Raw genomic sequence first — 18872 nt, 5'->3', positions numbered from 1 at the left:
CCCATACACCACATTGGCCTTATGGTGCCGTACGGGAGTGGTACGGTGTGCACACGTGCGGCACTGCACTGTTCCGTATCCCGTAGAAAGATATGACATGTCCTATCTTTCGCCAGAATATGGCGCCGTGCGCTGCGTATTTCTATGGAGAGGGGGCGCAGACGCCTCTACCAGGCGCAGACGTGCTATGGTACGGTGGGCACACGTCAATGTGAATGTAGCTAAGACTTAGGAGTACAAGGTGTCAATGTGCAGGGTATCATTTTTGGCCAGACCAACTGATGTTTTCATTGATATATTCACACTTACAGTGTACAAAAGCACATACTTCTTGTTTATATGTCAAATCTAGTATGATTACAGAAAGGATTAAAGAGCAGATATGTTCATGCCTCATATTCCTCTATTACAAAAAGGAAAATTTAATTTCTGATGTTTACCTATAGGCTTTCTCTTTTTTCCCCTTCATCCATTTCCTCTAATTCTCTCAAGAACAAGTGTGCATGTTTTCTCAATGGGGAGAGAGGAATAAGTTACTGCCTAACCACCTGACTATCTTTTTTTAAAGTGTGGTTTGTATAACCAGGATTAGTTTGTATAGGTTATATTCATTTAGATCTAGGCACCAGATTATTTCAGTACTGTTGCCTTGAAATAAAACAATGCTACAGTGACATGAAGAGTTGTTGATTTATATAACAGACATATATTCATACTACTTGAAAGGGACAGAGTAAATGGCCAAAAACAGGATGATACTGGTAATGCGAAAATAAAAGAACACACCAAATATTCAAAATAGGCAAACCTTGGCACAGCATGCAAAACCTGACCACAAAGGGCCAAACTTACTATGAAGGAAATTCTGCATGCTTACAGAATGCTAACCATGCCACAGAACAACAAAAATATACTTACGGGAAAATGTTTTGAAAATGATAGCGTGTAAATCCCTAAACCGCTCGGCTTCACGTACAGCTGCAATAAAGAAGGCAAACAGGATGCTAGGTTGAACACTCCACCATCGATACTTTGAAGTGGTGATACTGTTTGTCACAGTAAGAATGGCCTCAAATCGTGGTTTTTAATGGTAATTCAGATCTTTCTAATATATCATGAATTTTAGCTTATGTATGTTAACATGAAATGCATTAGTAAAAGTAATGCAGTTCCACTGGTGCAAAGATCAGCTAGGTAACCAGGGAAACACATATCATCAGTCTATTGTCACAAGATGATAAAATGTACCTCACTGCTTTGTCTATTGCTTAAAATAAAAGAATGTTTTGTTCCAAAACATATACCGTATATTTTAAATTAGTTTTAAAAAATATTTCATTTATGTTCGGGATAATATAAGGTTATACTCAACATAAATGTAATAAAGCAACACAGACTAACCGTATTTGATAACATGTAGATCTTACAGAAGCAGACTAAAATAATATAAAATATTAACTTCACTAGCAAATAAAATACAATCAAAATGGTCCACTCAAGTAAGATGGCCAATACACAAGATTTATATGGTATGAGAGTCCATTAAGGAAATCTGGCCTTGACAGGAAGTTGGTAAACGTAAGAAGCTTTATCATAACAAAGAACTGTTGTTACTTACAAGTTAGCTAGTCTACCTCTTAACAAACTAAGTTGTGCCTATTATCAGAAATGAATGTGCCATTTTGTGCCTACCTATATTACACACCAGAAATGGTTGGTGATACAGTTTATTCTTTGTTTCACCAATAATCTAAAAAGTGTACTTCTAGATGCCCATGTCTTCATACTGCAAGTATCAGCAACTAGCAGCATGAACAGAGCCCTGCCAATGTTGTTATATAGAAGCAGAATCTGCTATGTAGTGTTTTTTGGAAAAGGATTGCTGTGCACACTCCAGAACAGTAAAAAAATGTTTTTCTTCATTACTACTTTCAGAACAGAACTGTAAAGCTACACCATTTACCTGCCTGTTGCATTAATTTCCTATTATAACATTCAGTATTACTGATATCTTAGCATAAATAACAGAAATATAGTATTTAAGTTGTAGATACCATTTTTAGTTGCATAATGACCTACAAGCAACCTCAGAAGTCATCATATTAAACAGTTAACATTTCATGTAGGTTGCTAAGCCTATGAGGTGTTATTTCCCTGAAATACTTTCACATTTGTGTTTTCTGAGCACTGTGTTGACTGATACAGAAAACTGATGATCCTTCCAAACTTTTATCCTGCAAGATCCTAGCAGGGCAGGGAACCTCAGTAGGGTTATGATAAGCTATCTCCCATGGGACAAACATTCAGCATGACCGCACCCAGGTAGCTGATGCACTAAGATTTCCTTGAAAAACATAATACTTGTGTAACTAAATATCTCACGGTACTTCCAAGTTATTCAAAATATGAACTATATGCAGCAATTATTTGCACGACACAGAAAGTTCAACATTAAAGAACATTTTAGAATTTGCTATCAATCATATCAATCATCCATAACATGAAGTGTTTTATTAGACCTTTTGCAAAACCTTTATTGAGACATAGTAGAAAATGTTGTGGTACTCTATTGGTCTAATCTTAATACATAGGAATTTCATGGTTACAAATATTACTACTAAAGGTGGTACATTGTCATTTGTCATTTTGCCAGTTACCTGTCATTTGTCACATAGTCTTAACTATGTACTTGCATAAGTTCTTTTTGTCTAAAACTACATTCCGTTTATAGATCAAAAATTATTAATTGTTACATATGTACAATAAGACGTACCCATGACAAATAATGGGTATTTGGATCAGTGTCATTCTTAAAATATTATACATTTCACTGCAATTATTATAGGGATAATTAACCAACCACTTATACAACTTTCTCCTTACATTGGCAAAGCATCTGCAGTTAGATGGCACAACTTGAAGCTTTGTCAGTGTTGTTCCACTTCAACTCACAATATAAACGTTTTGTTTATCACAAAGTCTGTTATAACAATCACATAATCTTCACTTGCAACTAAACACGATGCACCCATTATTTTGTTTTATTACTGTTTAGAATGTACACAGGAAAGTGCTTCTATACTAACCAGCTGCCACCTCCAAGACTTTACCATTACCAACAAATATTAAAATTGGAGTATTTTGTTTATGTGTAATTACCAACAATTAGCCAAAATCATTGCATATGCACAATTTTGTATTAAACCTAAACGGGCAACAGAAATTTACTTTATAAACCCATACCAATATGCTGTAAAGGAGAGTGTCAGGCTCAAGGATAGTGGATCCTCTGAACCACTGTGGACGATGACACAAACCACTACCTGAGACCGGAGTCTAAGTGGCACCCAGTTTTCACCATAGCCCGCCACACAGCGGGTTGGATTTGCTGCGGCGTGGTACCACCAGGTCGTTCCACAGGCGTGACTTGGTAACCAAGGTCGAGATACAGGAACGGCAGGCAATCTCGTAGTCGGGGACAGGCAGGAGGTCAGGACTGCAGCACAGGATCAAAGTCGGAGATGTAGCAACATGTCAGGGCAGGCAGCAAAGGAGCAAAGTCAGAAACGGAACCGGGGTCACAACAGGAAATCACGATAATATCGCTAGGCATCAAACACAGCTTTCTCAGCGGCTCAAGGCACGGAAGAGGTATGCTTAAACAGTTTTTAAAAAATGGTCAGCACCAATCAGCGATGCTCTGGCCCTTTAAATCTTTTGAAGCCGGCGTACGAGAGCCCTATGAGTCGGGAACGCACGCACATGGCCGAGGAGAACGGAGTAGGAGCCAGGAGCGGTGAGATGCGCAGGCGGCGCACTAGTGTGGGGAGAGCAGCACGGGTTGAGTGAACACTCGTGACAGTACCCCCCCCCTTCGGCCTCCCCCTCTTCTTGGGTTGAAGAAACCTTTGCAGGAGGTTGCAGTCCAGGATATTACCCTCAGGCTCCCAAGATCTCTCCTTGGGCCAAAACCCCTTCTAGTCAACAAGGAAGAACAGTTTTCGTGTCCAGTATCTCTTTTGCCTCAAAGACATCCGCGGAGTCAGCCTCTGGAGCTTGCCGAGAGAAGCGGTTCATGGTGAAAGTTTTCAGAAGGGAGACATGGAAAGACTTCGGGATGCGCATAGTTGGAGGAAGGCTGAGCTTATACGCTACAGGATTTATTCGCTTTAACACCTCAAATGGACCAAGAAACCGTGGACCAAGCTTGCAGCTGGGAATCTTCAATCGGACATACCTAGAAGACAACCAGACCTTGTCACCCAGAGAGAAGACAGGAGGAACCCTATGTCTCTTATCAGCCTGGGACTTGGTGCGAGCAGAGGCCTGAAGAAGAGACTGGCTGGTCTGTTCCCAGACAGATTTGAGGTCCTGTATCAAGCCTTCAACTGCCGGGACTTCTGAGGGAACTGACAGAGGCAGAGGTGGGAGAGGAATTCAGCCACAGACAACGAAAAAAGGAGCTGCTTTGGCAGCCTCTGAGTCCAGAGAGTTATTTGAGAACTCTGCCCACGGCAACAGACTTGGCCAATCATCCTGACGAGCAGAGACAAAATGGCGGCCTAGAGTTTGATTCACCCTCTCCACTTGGCCATTTGACTGAGGGTGGTAGAAGCAGAGGAGAAGTCCAAAGTCACTTGCAACTGATGGCACAAGGATCGCCAGAACTTGGACACAAACTGAACCCTTCGGTCAGACACGATGTGCTGAGGAAGACCATGCAGCCGGAAAATATGCTGAAAGAACAAGTTGGCAAGGCGTGGGGCAAACGGAAGACCTGGAAGAACAAAATGCGACATCCGGTCCATCACCACCCAGATGATGGTATTGCCAGAGGAAGGTGGAAGGACCATGACAAAGTCCATAGCCACATGCTATTAGTAATATCTTACCCAATCTATGAAATATACCAATGTTAACGCCAAAATAGGTTTATCAAAGAATTTAATGTTATTTTAAAAAACAATTAAAAAGTATATAAATCTTACATACAAAGTCCAAATTACGCATTTCGGGTCACAGACCCTTTCTCAAATACAGGACACAAATGTCATTTGTTGAGAAAGGGTCTGTGACCCGAAACGCGTCATTTGGACTTTGTATGTAAGATTTATATACTTTTTAATTGTTTTTTAAAATAACATTAAATTCTTTGATAAACTCATTTTGGCGTTAACATTGGTATATTTCATAGTTTGGGTAAGATATTACTAATAGCGCTCCACGTGAACTCTTTTTTGCAAAATTTTTTCTTTCCATTGTCCCTCCGGACCCTATTGGGACCCCGGCGCATTAGAGTTGTGGTAGCTGCACATTTGGTATATCAAACCCTAGAACTGTACCATTAAGAAACCGATATAGATAATAAAAACTCTATACATGCTTATCACCATCTGATACCTCATCGCCTGGAAGCTTTGGATCCCACTTTATTCTATGTGCCTAAAAACTAAGAAACAACCAGGTGAGTACCCTCTATTCACTATCTGAATTACCAACTCTTACCAAACGTTATCACCCGAGGCGCCACCCTCTGTGTTTCCCATTTTTTGTCCCTTAACCCATAGCCACGTGCGACCAGGTGCAACTGGGTATCGGTAACGGAAGCAAGAGACCAGACGATTTCAGATGGGTAGGCTTATTCGGGCACAGAAAGTGCAGGATCCTACAAAGTCCCGAACATCCTTGACCGAGTCAGGCCACTAGTATTAACGGGAGATGAGGGCCATGGAGCGTTGCACCCCAGGATGCCCACCAGGTGCGAAGAATGTCCCTAGGTGCAGGAACGGCAGGCAATCTCGAACACAACTTCATCAACGACTCAAGGCACGAAGATCCAACAGGGCTTGCAGGAAGAGGCAGGCTTAAATAGTTTTTTAGAAAATGGCCAGCTCCAATTAGCGGCATGCTGGCCCTTTAAATCTTTTGAGGCCGGCGCGCGTGCTCCCTAGGAGTTGGGAATACGCGCGTGCACGGCCGGGGGGGGGGGGGGGGGACACACAGAGCAGGAGCCGGGAGCGGTGAAATGCGCAGGCGATGTGCTACCGTGGGGAGAGGAGCACGGGTGAGCCTGAGGCCCGAGATATGGGCTGCGGGAGCAACCGTGACACAGAGTAAGGACTCATGCACACTATCTTATGTGTTTTTCTGTTCTGTATATACAAATGTATTTTGGCCGTAAAAACAGAATGTTTTTCACTCAAACAGCACTGCATCGATCTGTAGCTGTAAAAAAAGGCCCTCCAATAGCTCCAGGTCTTCTTGGCAACATAGGATCTACAACATACACAATAGGTCCCAGACCAAAAGGAAGGGGCAAGGGGGAGTGGAGGGAGGGGGGCTGGATCATTCACCAGACTCTGTATGGCTCTGCTTGTCAAAAATGATTAGTTTCAACATTTTATAGAGCCTTCGTTCTCCATTCAGGAGTCAGTACTAGCGGAGAGTTCGCCAAGCAAGCAGTCCTGTATCCCGATGTGGCATCCTGCCCCAGTTCCAATAGGAAGGAAATACAAATAAAGCAATACAGAAATAGAAAAAAGAAAGTGATTCTTGCCCATCATCTCATCCCCGGAGGTCAAGCCTCCCCACCTTGACCCAAGCAAGGTCTATAATAACAACATTACTACAATTAAGTGCTGTGCAGTTCGTACTTGCTCATCTGACCAAGGTTTACCAAGTTCTATATGGGTATCTCCTACAAGCTGCTGCTTCTGGTACCACACTGTGGTGACAAAGCATATCTAATGTCTTTCCTCATCTCTGGTGACAGTACAGCATTATAACTTTCCCAAGTGCTAAAGAAAGATTATACCAGCTTCTCCCTACTCAGGAAGGCCTCGGTCCCGTCAATGCGCATTATGAAAGCGAGTTTTACCATAAACAGTTTGAAGGGGGCACCGTGGGGCTTAGCCAGGTTTAGAGGATGCTTTTGCAAAGTCTAGTCAAATAATTTGTTAAATGTTTGGTAGTAAAGGCCATAATTAATTCCCAGCAGAGTTGGATGAATGGACAATCCCACATCCAGTGGTAACAGCCGGCGCTGGTGCCCTCTCTATGACACCGCCAGCATGTGGTTGTATCATGTGATGTAGGAGTGATATAAGAGTGGCGCCACAATTGGAGGGACATCTCCTGAAAGAGTGGCAAAAGCAGAGATTTGTACATTAGCCCTATCTAACCAGGCACGGCAGATGGGGTTCCAATCCTTGTCGCCCAGATCCGCCAGAACTCTCTCAGCATAATGGACGGCCTGCATATATGGGTGGAATACAATTCGGAGGTCAGGGAATCTCTCCTGTAGCTCCGGAATCGTGAAAACCCATTTCTTAGTGTCATGTATTATCTGTGCCACCGCATGGATGCCTGCTCTGAACCACATGTCCCATAGACTTCTATGGGGTTTACAGAATGGAAATACAGGAGCAAATAGGACATTCTGTATATTTTTTGTACTTATTGCTCACATTATGGTGGGAAATATGGCCATTCATATGGATGACTATATTGCCCATTATAGTGAATGTGGATGTGTGCAAACTATGGAAAATGGTATGTTTAGCACATGGACGGAAATATACGTTCAAAGGCATGAGGCATTACACTTTCCAGATCATGTAACACCCAGTGAAATAGTGTTATCGATCGAATCAACTTTCAATGGAGGTGTAAATAGGCTGTATAATAGGTGGAGAGCTCAGCCAAACTCTCCCTGGCTCAAAGCACCCCATACACTGTAATTACAATTACAATATGTACAATATGTTGAAACATTAAAATGTCATATTTAAGTCTGGGTCGTCTATTGTTACTGATACTGATATGTTCTACACTGACCTGTTTTCTACCGAACTACTGTAAATTATTGCTCAGTTATCACAACTTAACAGAAATGCGTTTTTTGTACATTAGAAAGATTTGCAACTTCTATTTGTGCAATGTACAAGATCACCACAGCATAATTTAATATTAATAGTAATATTTCCCAGCATTATTAAGCAAAATATTACAGTAGTACCTCCTACCAGCATCAACATTTGACTTCCACTAGAAATAAAAACTGGAGAAAAACTGAGCTCCTATCATGAAATTAACACGATACAATGACCTAACAATTTGGAGCATCATTAACTATCTTTAAGAATGTGCAGAAAATTAAGCAGCGGATAAGGCAACTTGAACAGTTACTCAATTCTTGCAAAATCCAACATTCTCCTTGTTTGTTCAGTTTCCACTTCCTCACACTGTCCTTAGATATTCCTATTTTCACAATAGTTTTGTCTGAACAAGAACCGTAAAAGAGAAGTATGTAGTTCTGGTTAAATGCAGGGAATAGGGGAACATGTGTCTGGTGCTGCTTCATCCATCTCATGCATCTACACACCATAAATTGGTATGGATGCTTTATTCTACCCTTTGTCATCAACTATTCATCATCACTATTCCTTATCCTACAACGTGGTAATGGGGTATTCCAATATCACTTTTATCATGGCATCTTTAAAATAAGAACAGATTCCAGCAGCATGAGACCCCGTACAGCAGTGTTTCTCAACCTTCCTAATGCTGCAATCGTTTAATACAGTTCTTCATTTTATGATATCCCCCAAGCATAGATTATTTGTTATTCATTGCTATGTCATAACTGTAACTGTTTGCTATAATAATATGTGCATAATTATACATATTTAGCACCTCCCCTTATATACAGCCTGTATTTGTATTACAGGGGGATGATGTACATATTACATGGCAGGCTATATATTTATTGGTGGGTGGTGTTTATAAGGTAGGTGCTGTATATGTATTTAGAAGGTGCTTTGGATGTATTAGGCGGGACTGTATATAAGATGATGTACTGTGTCTGTATTAGGGAGATACTGTATATACCATTACATTTATGTATAGTACCCAATTAATTGTGCCCTTTAGTTCTTTCTAAGATAATTAAATCCATATGCATCTACTACTTGCGATCTCACGCTTTCCACTTCTGGATCCCAGGCTTCTGCAGAGAGATTCCAGCAGCGTGATGATGTATCAGGTGATCGTGCTGAGCAGACAGAGTTGTCTCTACTGCACTTCTCTAAAATCAATGGTATCTCCGTCTTAAAGATGCAGATTCCATTAATTCTATACTTGCCAGTACGGCATGCCAGTAACGTTTGGCAAGTCCTTACTGGAAGTGGCAATTACAAAGACCAGGAGCATTGTCTTGGTTTCTAATACCATCAGAAATATGTGTTTTCCGATGGTCTTAGGCGACCCCTGTGAAATGGTAATGCAACCCCCAAATGGATCGCAACCCACACGTTGAGAAGATCTGCTTTACAGTCACAAGAACAAGTGGGCCTGGTATGATGTTTGTTACTAATTTTATTATGGATGGTACATTATAAGTACCAGATGCCACCCTTGATATGGTTAACAGTCTTTACTATTCAACAATGATTCTCTTTTTTTATGGAGCAAAAATCTGCCAATCTGTTAATCATCTATACTTAAGACAATATATATTTTAATATACTGTATCATGCCAAATGGCAAAGGATGGCATGGCATCCTAAAATAATATCTGTTAAAAGACCTAAAAGTGAGTCTATGAACTAGTTTTTCAACCTACAGTACATGTAACCCATGGGTTACACACATTTGTAAGGTATGTCAATGGAGGTTTGGCATAAAAATCAGGATGAGGTTAAAGACCTATAAAATCTCGCTACTATATTTTTGTTTTTCAATCCACTCCTCACGTTGAGCAACTACTTAAAGTGCCCTCAAGCCAAAAACGCTAGTGTACTGTGATTATTTCATCTGATTTTTATGGGTACCACGTGTTGAACCCTACCATTCTGAAATTGATGACCTATGCTTAGGATAGATGATCAAAGATACTCCTGGGATCCACACAAAAGATACCTTCTACTACAAACTACACTCACTGGCCACTTTATTAGGTACACCATGCTAGTAACGGGTTGGACCCCCTTTTGCTTTCAGAACTGCCTCAATTCTTCGTGGCATAGATTCAACAAGGTGCTGGAAGCTCCTCAGAGATTTTGGTCCATATTGACATGATGGCATCACACAGTTGCCGCAGATTTGTCGGCTGCACATCCATGATGCGAATCTCCCGTTCCACCACATCCCAAAGATGCTCTATTGGATTGAGATCTGGTGACTGTGGAGGCCATTTGAGTCCAGTGACCTCATTGTCATGTTCAAGAAACCAGTCTGAGATGATTCCAGCTTTATGACATGGCGCATTATCCTGCTGAAAGTAGCCATCAGATGTTACAGGGTACATTGTGCTCATAAAGGGATGGACATGGTCAGCAACAATACTCAGGTAGGCTGTGGCATTGTACCAAGGGGCCCAAAGAGTGCCAAGAAAATATTCCCCACACATGACACCACCACCACCAGCCTGAACCATTGATACAAGGCAGGATGGATCCATGCTTTCATGTTGTTGACGCCAAATTCTGACCCTACCATCCGAATGTTGCAGCAGAAATCGAGACTCATCAGACCAGGCAACGTTTTTCCAATCTTCTACTTTCCAATTTCGATGAGCTTGTGCAAATTGTAGCCTCAGTTTCCTGTTCTTAGCTGAAAGGAGTGGCACCCGGTGTGGTCTTCTGCTGCTGTAGCCCATCTGCCTCAAAGTTCGACGTACTGTGCGTTCAGAGATGCACTTCTGCCTACCTTGGTTGTAACGGTTGGCGATTTGAGTCACTGTTGCCTTTCTATCAGCTCGAACCAGTCTGCCCATTCTCCTCTGACATCTGGCATCAACAAGGCATTTCTGCCCACAGAACTGCCGCTCACTGGATGTTTTTTCTTTTTCGGACCATTCTCTGTAAACCCTAGAGATGGTTGTGCGTGAAAATCCCAGTAGATCAGCAGTTTCTGAAATACTCAGACCAGCCCTTCTGGCACCAACAACCATGCCACGTTCAACGGCACTCCAATCACCTTTCTTCCCCATACTGATGCTCGGTTTGAACTGCAGGATATTGTCTTGACCATGTCTACATGCCTAAATGCACTGAGTTGCCGCCATGTGATTGGCTGATTAGAAATTAAGTGTTAACGAGCAGTTGGACAGGTGTACCTAATAAAGTGGCGGGTGAGTGTATTTCTTAAATAAATTGAATATATTAGTAATGAATACAGTAAATATTAGTAAAATATAACCAATACATGAGCTTGATTGACAGTCAAGAAATAAATGGCCATTATTATTCAGTTAAACAAATTATGACCTGAAAAAACAGACACATGGGAAAAAGAAGTGAGGAGCCCTATCTCTCATAGCATGCCTTGCTTCCCTTCCCCTGCCAAGAAAAAAAAAGAAACTTTGAAACACTGTGGTTTGCATGTTGTCCTGTAACTCGGTTTCCACATCACTGGTCTATTGTTTAAACAGATGAAGAGGAACAAGCACAAATAATGAAATATAGGATATGGGAAAAAAGAGGAAGCTGAAGTCACTTAGTCTGCCCAACTGAAATACAGAGTTATGGAGAAGTGACAGAAAAGGAAGCACACACAAGGAATAACTTTGGTGGCTTTCTGTAGGATGCCTGCTTATATCTTTATGCTTATTCTTATTTTGAACTTTCTTATGAACAAATCTGCCTTATGTGTATCAATTTAAATGAACAAATAGACGTTCATGTTCCTTTTAGATTTTTAAAACTATCCAGAGTAAGAAAATCCCAGTCATCGTGGATTACAAGGGCAATACATTAAATAACATTATACATATTAAAGTGGTTTTCTAACTTTAAGGGAATCTGCCATGTAAATGAACCCACCCCAAATAAATAATCAATTAAAATCTATGATTAAAAAGCATTGCCGTTATCCCTAAGGGTCCGGTCACACATACAATAACAATACAAAACATTACATGCTGGTTACCAACAGCTATGCCATGCTGTACTACTCCGGCTTCACTAGTAGAATCAAGATCCCATGACTGAGATGAGTAAAAACTTTTTTTTTTTTAATGCGGGCACAAACAGTAATTATACAAGTCGATTTGGAACACTTAACCAACATAAAGACCTGTGGGTGGTTTAGTGTCCCATATCCCCCTGACAGGTTCCCTTTAAAATTACAACACAATAGTTTCAGCTAGGCAAAATGCGCCATTTTTGTGACTTAACTCTGTTCTGTTTCAATTACACCTTGTCTGCACCTTTGTGCAGTGTGCCTTATGTATCATTGTTTTCCAGATGTTCCGTGCATCATTTTGCTGTTTTTGCGCCAATTCTGCACCTGGTCCAGGACAGGTGGAAAGGAAGTCTTTTTTTTCATGGACTCGATTTTAAAATTTAAATTAGAATTATTTCACATGCTTTAACTGTTTAACATTTTGCACAGTAACATCTTTTGTCAAAATTCTTAAATTTTTGCATTTTTTTTTATTGCTTACTTCTAAGGGTGAGGTCACACGTAGCAGTTTAATTGCGTTTTCAATGCATTATGAAACTAATTACAACAGCTGAGGTTAGGTGAATTGCCTTATTTCCTTACTGTTAACATTTGTGTTTACAAAACGCAATATAAAGCCCACCTTAATGCATGTGTTAACATTGCGTTTACTATGCGTTTTGTACATTCAAATGTTACCAGTAATGTCATTAGGAAAATCAACTATCCTCAGCTGTTGTAATAGGTTTCAAATGCATTAAAATTTCAACATGTTAAATCCCAAATTAACAGTAGTGTCCACTTGTGTAAATAACCCCCTCATGTGGCTTGTGTCCATGTGGATTTGAGACATTTGCAACAAAAAGTCTCAAAAAGAAGCCAAAATTTGCGCCTGCCAGGAGAGGAAAAACTGAATATGTATCACAAGTAAAAAGACAGGATCATACATAAGGTGTAAAATAGAGCCACCAAATGTCTCTAAAATTCACCTCAGAGAGACAAAACTACGATACATAATAAGAATAGTAGTACTGTGTTATGTCCATATATAAAAGATAGGGGTAGTAATGCAGTGCTGTGCCCATAGTGAAACTGAAAGCTCCTCATTGAGCCACTAAAAATCCTTGGGCCCCGGAGCCACAGTTAACTTTTCCCCCTTGGTAGCTACGCCTCTGCATAGTAGATGTTGAGATTGGAATGATTGGCATACAAATATACAGAATTTAGAATGAGAGGGAAATAAAGAGGACAGTGGTGAATAAAAAAATAAAAGTAAACTATTACATCTTGATGTCTGACTGCATGGTATTAGATGAATACATTAGTCTCATATCTCAAGATATGAAACATTTTGCTATATTTGAACTTTTATTACCACGACGGAAGCATATAGTTGAAATGTGACACAACAGAGAACATGGACACATTTCATGAAGTGAAAATTTTCAGTTCTTCCTTGTATCTTTATGCTTTATATAAGTCCAGGACACAAGAAGTAAAAAATAATTGTGAGTAACTAATAGGATAATCTTAATACTTTTCAGCTGAGCCCAGCATAGGCTGTGTCGAATCCACTACAAATACATAGGCTTATGTACATTTTGTTTTCTTGAGAATATTCTTTGAGTATATCCAGATATTAGGGAGGTGCCAGTGGTAAATCTGACATAAATTGTGAAGATACCGTATATACTCAAGTATATGGGCGAGTTTTTCAGCACAATTTTTGACAACACAGTGGGGTTCATTTACTAAGGGCCCGATTTGCGTTTTCCCGGCGTGTTACCCGAATATTTCCGATTTGCGCCGATTCTCCCTGAATTGCCCAGGGATTTTGGCGTACGCGATCGGATTGTGGCGCATCGGCGCTGGCATGCACGCAACGGAAATCTGGGGGCGTGGCCGAACGAAAACCTGACAGATTCGGAAAAACTGCCGCATTTAAAACAAAAAAATCTGTCGTGGAGCTTGCACTTACTTTCACTCAGCCCGGCTCGGTGAACTCCAGCGCGTTCCGATGCTTTTCAGCGCAGCAGCGCCACCTGGTGGACGTCAGAGGAACTACCTTAATAAATCCCCTCCGGACCCGAATCCAGCGCAGAGAACGCGCCGCTGGATCGCGAATGGACCGGGTAAGTAAATCTGCCCCAGTGTGTGCGTGGGCAGAGCGCATGGGCGCGTCTCTGCTGCGCTTTCACACATGAAGATGGGTGAGGCTGCCAAATGGGGCATTACATTACTGGGTGAGGCTGCTGCATGGGGCATTACATTACATTACTGGGGGAGGTTGCTGCATGGGTCATTTCATTAGTGATGGGAGTCTGCATAGGGCATTTCATTAGTGATGGGAGGCTGCATAGCGCATTTCATTAGTGAGGGGAGGCTGCATCGGGCTTTTTATTTGTGCGAGGAGGCTGCATAGGGCACTTCATTAGTGAGGGGAGGCTGGATGGGGCATTTAAATATTTGGTGGAGGCTGCAGCGCATTTTATTAGTGTGGGAGGCTGCCGGGCATTTTATTACTGGGGAAGCTGTGACCAATTCATTTTCCGCCCTAGGTTTATACTCGAGTCAATACATTTTACCAGTTTTTTGGGGTAAAATTAAGTGCCTCGACATATACTTGAGTTAGCTTACACTCGAGTATATACGACAACCTATGTTTATCAATAGAGATTGCTGGATCGGCAGCTAAATGGGGTTAATAGAGGTTAATACAAAATAAGACCTCAAGCACACAAATTGCGACCCCTTATGTTAATATAGCAATGCAGTCCTCACACTAAAAAGATTTTGTAACCCCTTGTAGGTGTTGGCTTCTGAATCTCTTTTTTTTAGGAAAACACTTAAAAAGTTTTGCTTTTACCTTTAACAAAATGCTTAGTAACAGATAAATTTAGTGGTTGTGTTTTTTTAACCCCTTAACGACTTGGCCTTTTTTAGTTTTTTCACTTCCATTTTTCACTCACCAATTTCAAAAATCTATAACTTTTTTATTTTTCCACATAAAGAGCTGTGTTATGGCTTATTTTCTGCGTAACAAATTGCACTTCATAGTGACGGTATTTAATATTCTATGGCGTGTACTGGGAAGCGGGGAAAAAATTCCAAATGCAGTGAAAATGGTGAAAAACCACATTTGTGACGTTTTCTTGTGGGCTTGGATTTTACAACTTTCACTCTGTGTCCCAAATGACATGTCTACTTTATTCTTTGGGTCGGTACGATCATGTGGATACCAAATTTGTATAGGTTTTATAATGTTTTCATACATTTAAAAAAATTAAAACCTCCTGTACAAAATATTTTTTTTTTATTTTGCCATCTTCTGGGGCCAATAACTTTTTCATACTTTGGTGTACGGAGCTATGGATAGTGTCATTTTTTGCAAATTTTGATGGCGTTTTCATTACTATAATTTTTGGACTGTGCGACCTTTTGATCACTTTTTATAAATTTTTTTATATTTTTCAAAATGGCAAAAAAAATGCCATTTTCGAATTTGGACGCTATTTTCCGTTACGGGGTTAAACGTAGTGAAAAAACATTATCATATTTTGATAGATCGGGCATTTTCGGACGCGGCGATACCTAATGTGTTTATGATTTTTACTGTTTATATATTTTTATATCAGTTCTAGGGAAAGGGGGGTGATTTGAATTTTTAGGTTTTTTTATTATAATTTTTTTTTTAAACTTTTTTTTATTTTTACTTTTACTATTTTTCAGACTCCCTAGGGTACTCTAACCCTAGGTAGTCTGATCGATCCTATCATATACTGCCATACTACAGTATCGCCTTTTTCAAAGTCATATCTTTTTAATGGCTCCACAGATTTAGAAAATTAAGATGATACAAAAATAATTCTCATTACTTCAGCTATCCAAAAATAATGCTTCCTTACCATTAGATCATGTTCAGCAAAAATACTACTTCTCCATTGTTAAAATTAATGCTTTAAGGCAATCCACACCATAAAATAGGGAAGAGAACTAAGGATGGTGGATGATTATTTTACTATACATTGAAATAATTTTTGCATGTTAAAACCAAATAGATTATTAAGAACTGGCTTGCAAGATGTGGAGCAGAGAGCAGACCTTGCAGAGGAACAAAATGGGACATTTTTGAAAAACGGTCGGTTACCACCCAGATAACGGTATTGCTTGATGAAGGCGGCAGGTCTGTGCCATGTGAGTCCACGGGCAGCTGGGTATTGGCAATGGTAGAGACCAGCAGGTTTGAGAGGTGACTGCTTATTTTGGGCACAGGAACCCGCAAAGTCCCGAACATCCTTGGCCAGATCTGGCCCCAGTAGAATCAGGAAATGAGGGCAAGAGAGCACTGCACCCCAGGGTGCCCAGCTACACGCGAGCAATGTTCCCAAGTCCGAATTTTTCTCCGGAGAGCAGGTTGTACGTAGGTCTTGCCAGGAGGTAGTTGTCGAAGATCCACAGGTGCGGCCAGTATCAGTTGCTCAGGTGGGATGACATGCCAGGGAACGGGTTCTTCCCCAATGACATCTGAGGCACGAGAGCGTGCGTCAGTCTTGATGTTCTTCTCAGCCAGGTGGAAATGTATAAGGAAATTAAAACGGGAAAAGAAAATTGACCAACGGGCTTTGCGTGGAGTCACTGTGCAGTCTGGAGACAGAGGATGTTATTATAATCTGTGAAGATGCAGACCGGAAAATGAGCTCCCTCCAAAAGGTAACGCCACTCTAAGGCAAGTTTTACCGCCAATAGTTCCTGATCTCCTCTCTGCAGAGGAGAAGGTCTTAGAAAAGAAACCGCACATGAGAGTGCTCCCTTTAGGGCTCTTGCTCCTACTGAGGAGGCGACAACCTCTAGACGGAAGAGCTTCTCTGTATCTGGCCGAGTGAGTACTGGCACTGAGGAAAAGGCAGTCTTTAATTCAGAGAAGGCATCTTCAGCAGACTGTGGCCAGAGTCATAGTCGGCGCCATTCTTGGTTAGTGCCACGATAGGAGACACCATAGAGGAGAAATACGGAATAAACTGGCGGTAGTAATTTGCAAATCCCAGAAACCTCTGTATTGCATGTGGACAAGGCCATTGAAGAACAGCAAATAACTTAGCAGGATCCATCTGGAGACCTCTGTCGGAGATGATATAGCTGAGAAATGGAAGACTCTGCTGATGGAATTGGCACTTTTCAAGTTTGGCGTAAAGGCAATTGGCCCTTAAATGGCTGAATACTTGCCATACCTGGAACTGGTGGGACTCAAGGTCCGGAGAGAATACCAGAATGTCGTCCAGATAGACTATGACACAGGTATATAGCAAGTCTCTAAAGATGTTGTTAACGAATTCCTGGAAGACGGCTGGTGCGTTACAGAGTCCAAACGGCATCACCAGGTACTCGAAGTGTCCATCACAGGTATTAAAAGCGGTCGTCCACTTATCTCCCTCGCGGATACTAATGAGGTTGTAGGCCCCTCGTAGATCCAGTTTGGAGAAGATCTTGGCTCCACGAAGACGGGATCAACGGCAATGGATAGTTTGTTCTTAACTGTGACCTTGTTAAGACCGCGGTAGTCAATGCAAGGACGGAGTGACCTTTCCTTTTTGGTCACAAAGAAAAAGCCTGTACCAGCCAGAGAAGAGGACTTACGTATGAATCCCCTCTGAGGGTTTTCTTTGATGTAGTCTGACATTGCTGCGGTTTCTGGCACTGAAAGCGGGTACATCCGGCCCCGAGGAGGAGGCATACCTTGCAGCATATCCACAGAACAGTCGTAGGGACGGTGAGGAGGCAAAGTCTTGGCCTGCTTATTCGAAAAGACATCAACAAAGTCCTGATAGCAAGCTGGAAGACCCTCCAGGGGCTTGGGAGCCACAGAAGAAACCATGACTGACACTGGAGGAGGAATCTCCATACAGCGTGACTGGCAACCAGGGCCCCAAGGAAGGATCTTCTCCGTCTTCCAGTCAATAAAGGGTGCATGGAGCTGCAATCACAGTAGACCCAACAGGATGGAGGACGTGGACTGTGGTAGCACATTAAAAGACAATTTCTCCTTGTGCAGCACACTGACCTGCAAGGACAGAGGCCGGGTGTGGTACTGGACCGGGTCAGCGAGGATTTGGCCACTGACAGAGGAGATGACCAAAGGCTTCTCGAGGCGAACCACGGGGAGGTGATCCCGGGAGACCAGAGCAGCATCCTTGAAGTTCCCTGTAGAGGCTGAGTCCAAAAAGGCTGAAATCCGTAACTGGGCACCTGTTCCGGAGCTGACAAGACGGGAATATTCAGGCGTGAAGAAGCTTTGCTCTCACCTAGGGAGCAAGACAAGCCCCAATGAAGTGCTCTGGACTGGCACAATACAGGTAGAGATCCTCCTGACGTCATCTGGAACGTTCCTGGAGGGAAAGTTGGGTTCTATCCACCAGTGTAGGCTCCTCTGCAGACAGTATGGCCGGAGGCTGGAGCGGCCTTTGGAAGGCAGGTGCCAAGTCAGGTAAACGTTGAACCCGGGATTGCAGATGCTCGAGATGTAACTCCTCAGCACGCTCCTTAAACCGCACATCAATCCGAGTGGCCGGTGTGATGAGACCACTCAGGGTAGACGGCAGGTCACGAGCAGCCAATTTGTCGTTGACTTGGGCGACAGTCCTTTTTTAAAGGTTGCAGTCAGAGCTGCATCATTCCAGGATAGCTCAGAGGCCAGGGTACGGAACTGAACTGCATTGTCTCCCACAGACAAGTCCCCCAGGTGCACGTTCAGAAGTGCTGTCCCGGCCAAAGATGCACGTGCAGGTTCCCAAAGATGGACCGGGAATCCAGAAAAAAAGGAGGTGATATCCGCTTTTCCCTTTTCTGTCTCAGAGGGGAGAAGCCTATGCCAAGGCTGATGATAAATGCCACCTTAAGTTCAATGTGCAGGGAGCACTGTGTGATAAAGCTCC

General features: G+C 42.0%; 1 protein-coding gene across 11 annotated transcripts in view; it reads right to left on the bottom strand.

The window, feature by feature from the left end:
- The window catches only part of IKZF1 (IKAROS family zinc finger 1), a 130489-nt gene that overhangs the window by 68061 nt on the left and 43556 nt on the right, over window positions 1-18872 (bottom strand). For 5 of the 11 annotated variants that reach the window (XM_072153141.1, XM_072153146.1, XM_072153140.1 and 2 more), the window contains one exon: window positions 919-978. The exons of the other annotated variants lie outside the window; for them this stretch is intronic. In XM_072153141.1, coding sequence (XP_072009242.1) covers window positions 919-978 — 60 coding nt within the window. The remainder of the gene's footprint in view (window positions 1-918; window positions 979-18872) is intronic. 11 annotated transcript variants of the gene reach the window in all.

Source organism: Engystomops pustulosus, chromosome 5 (assembly GCF_040894005.1).
Source record: "Engystomops pustulosus chromosome 5, aEngPut4.maternal, whole genome shotgun sequence".
NCBI classification, from domain to species: Eukaryota; Metazoa; Chordata; class Amphibia; order Anura; family Leptodactylidae; genus Engystomops; species Engystomops pustulosus.
This window is presented reverse-complemented; position numbering and strand designations above follow the sequence as displayed.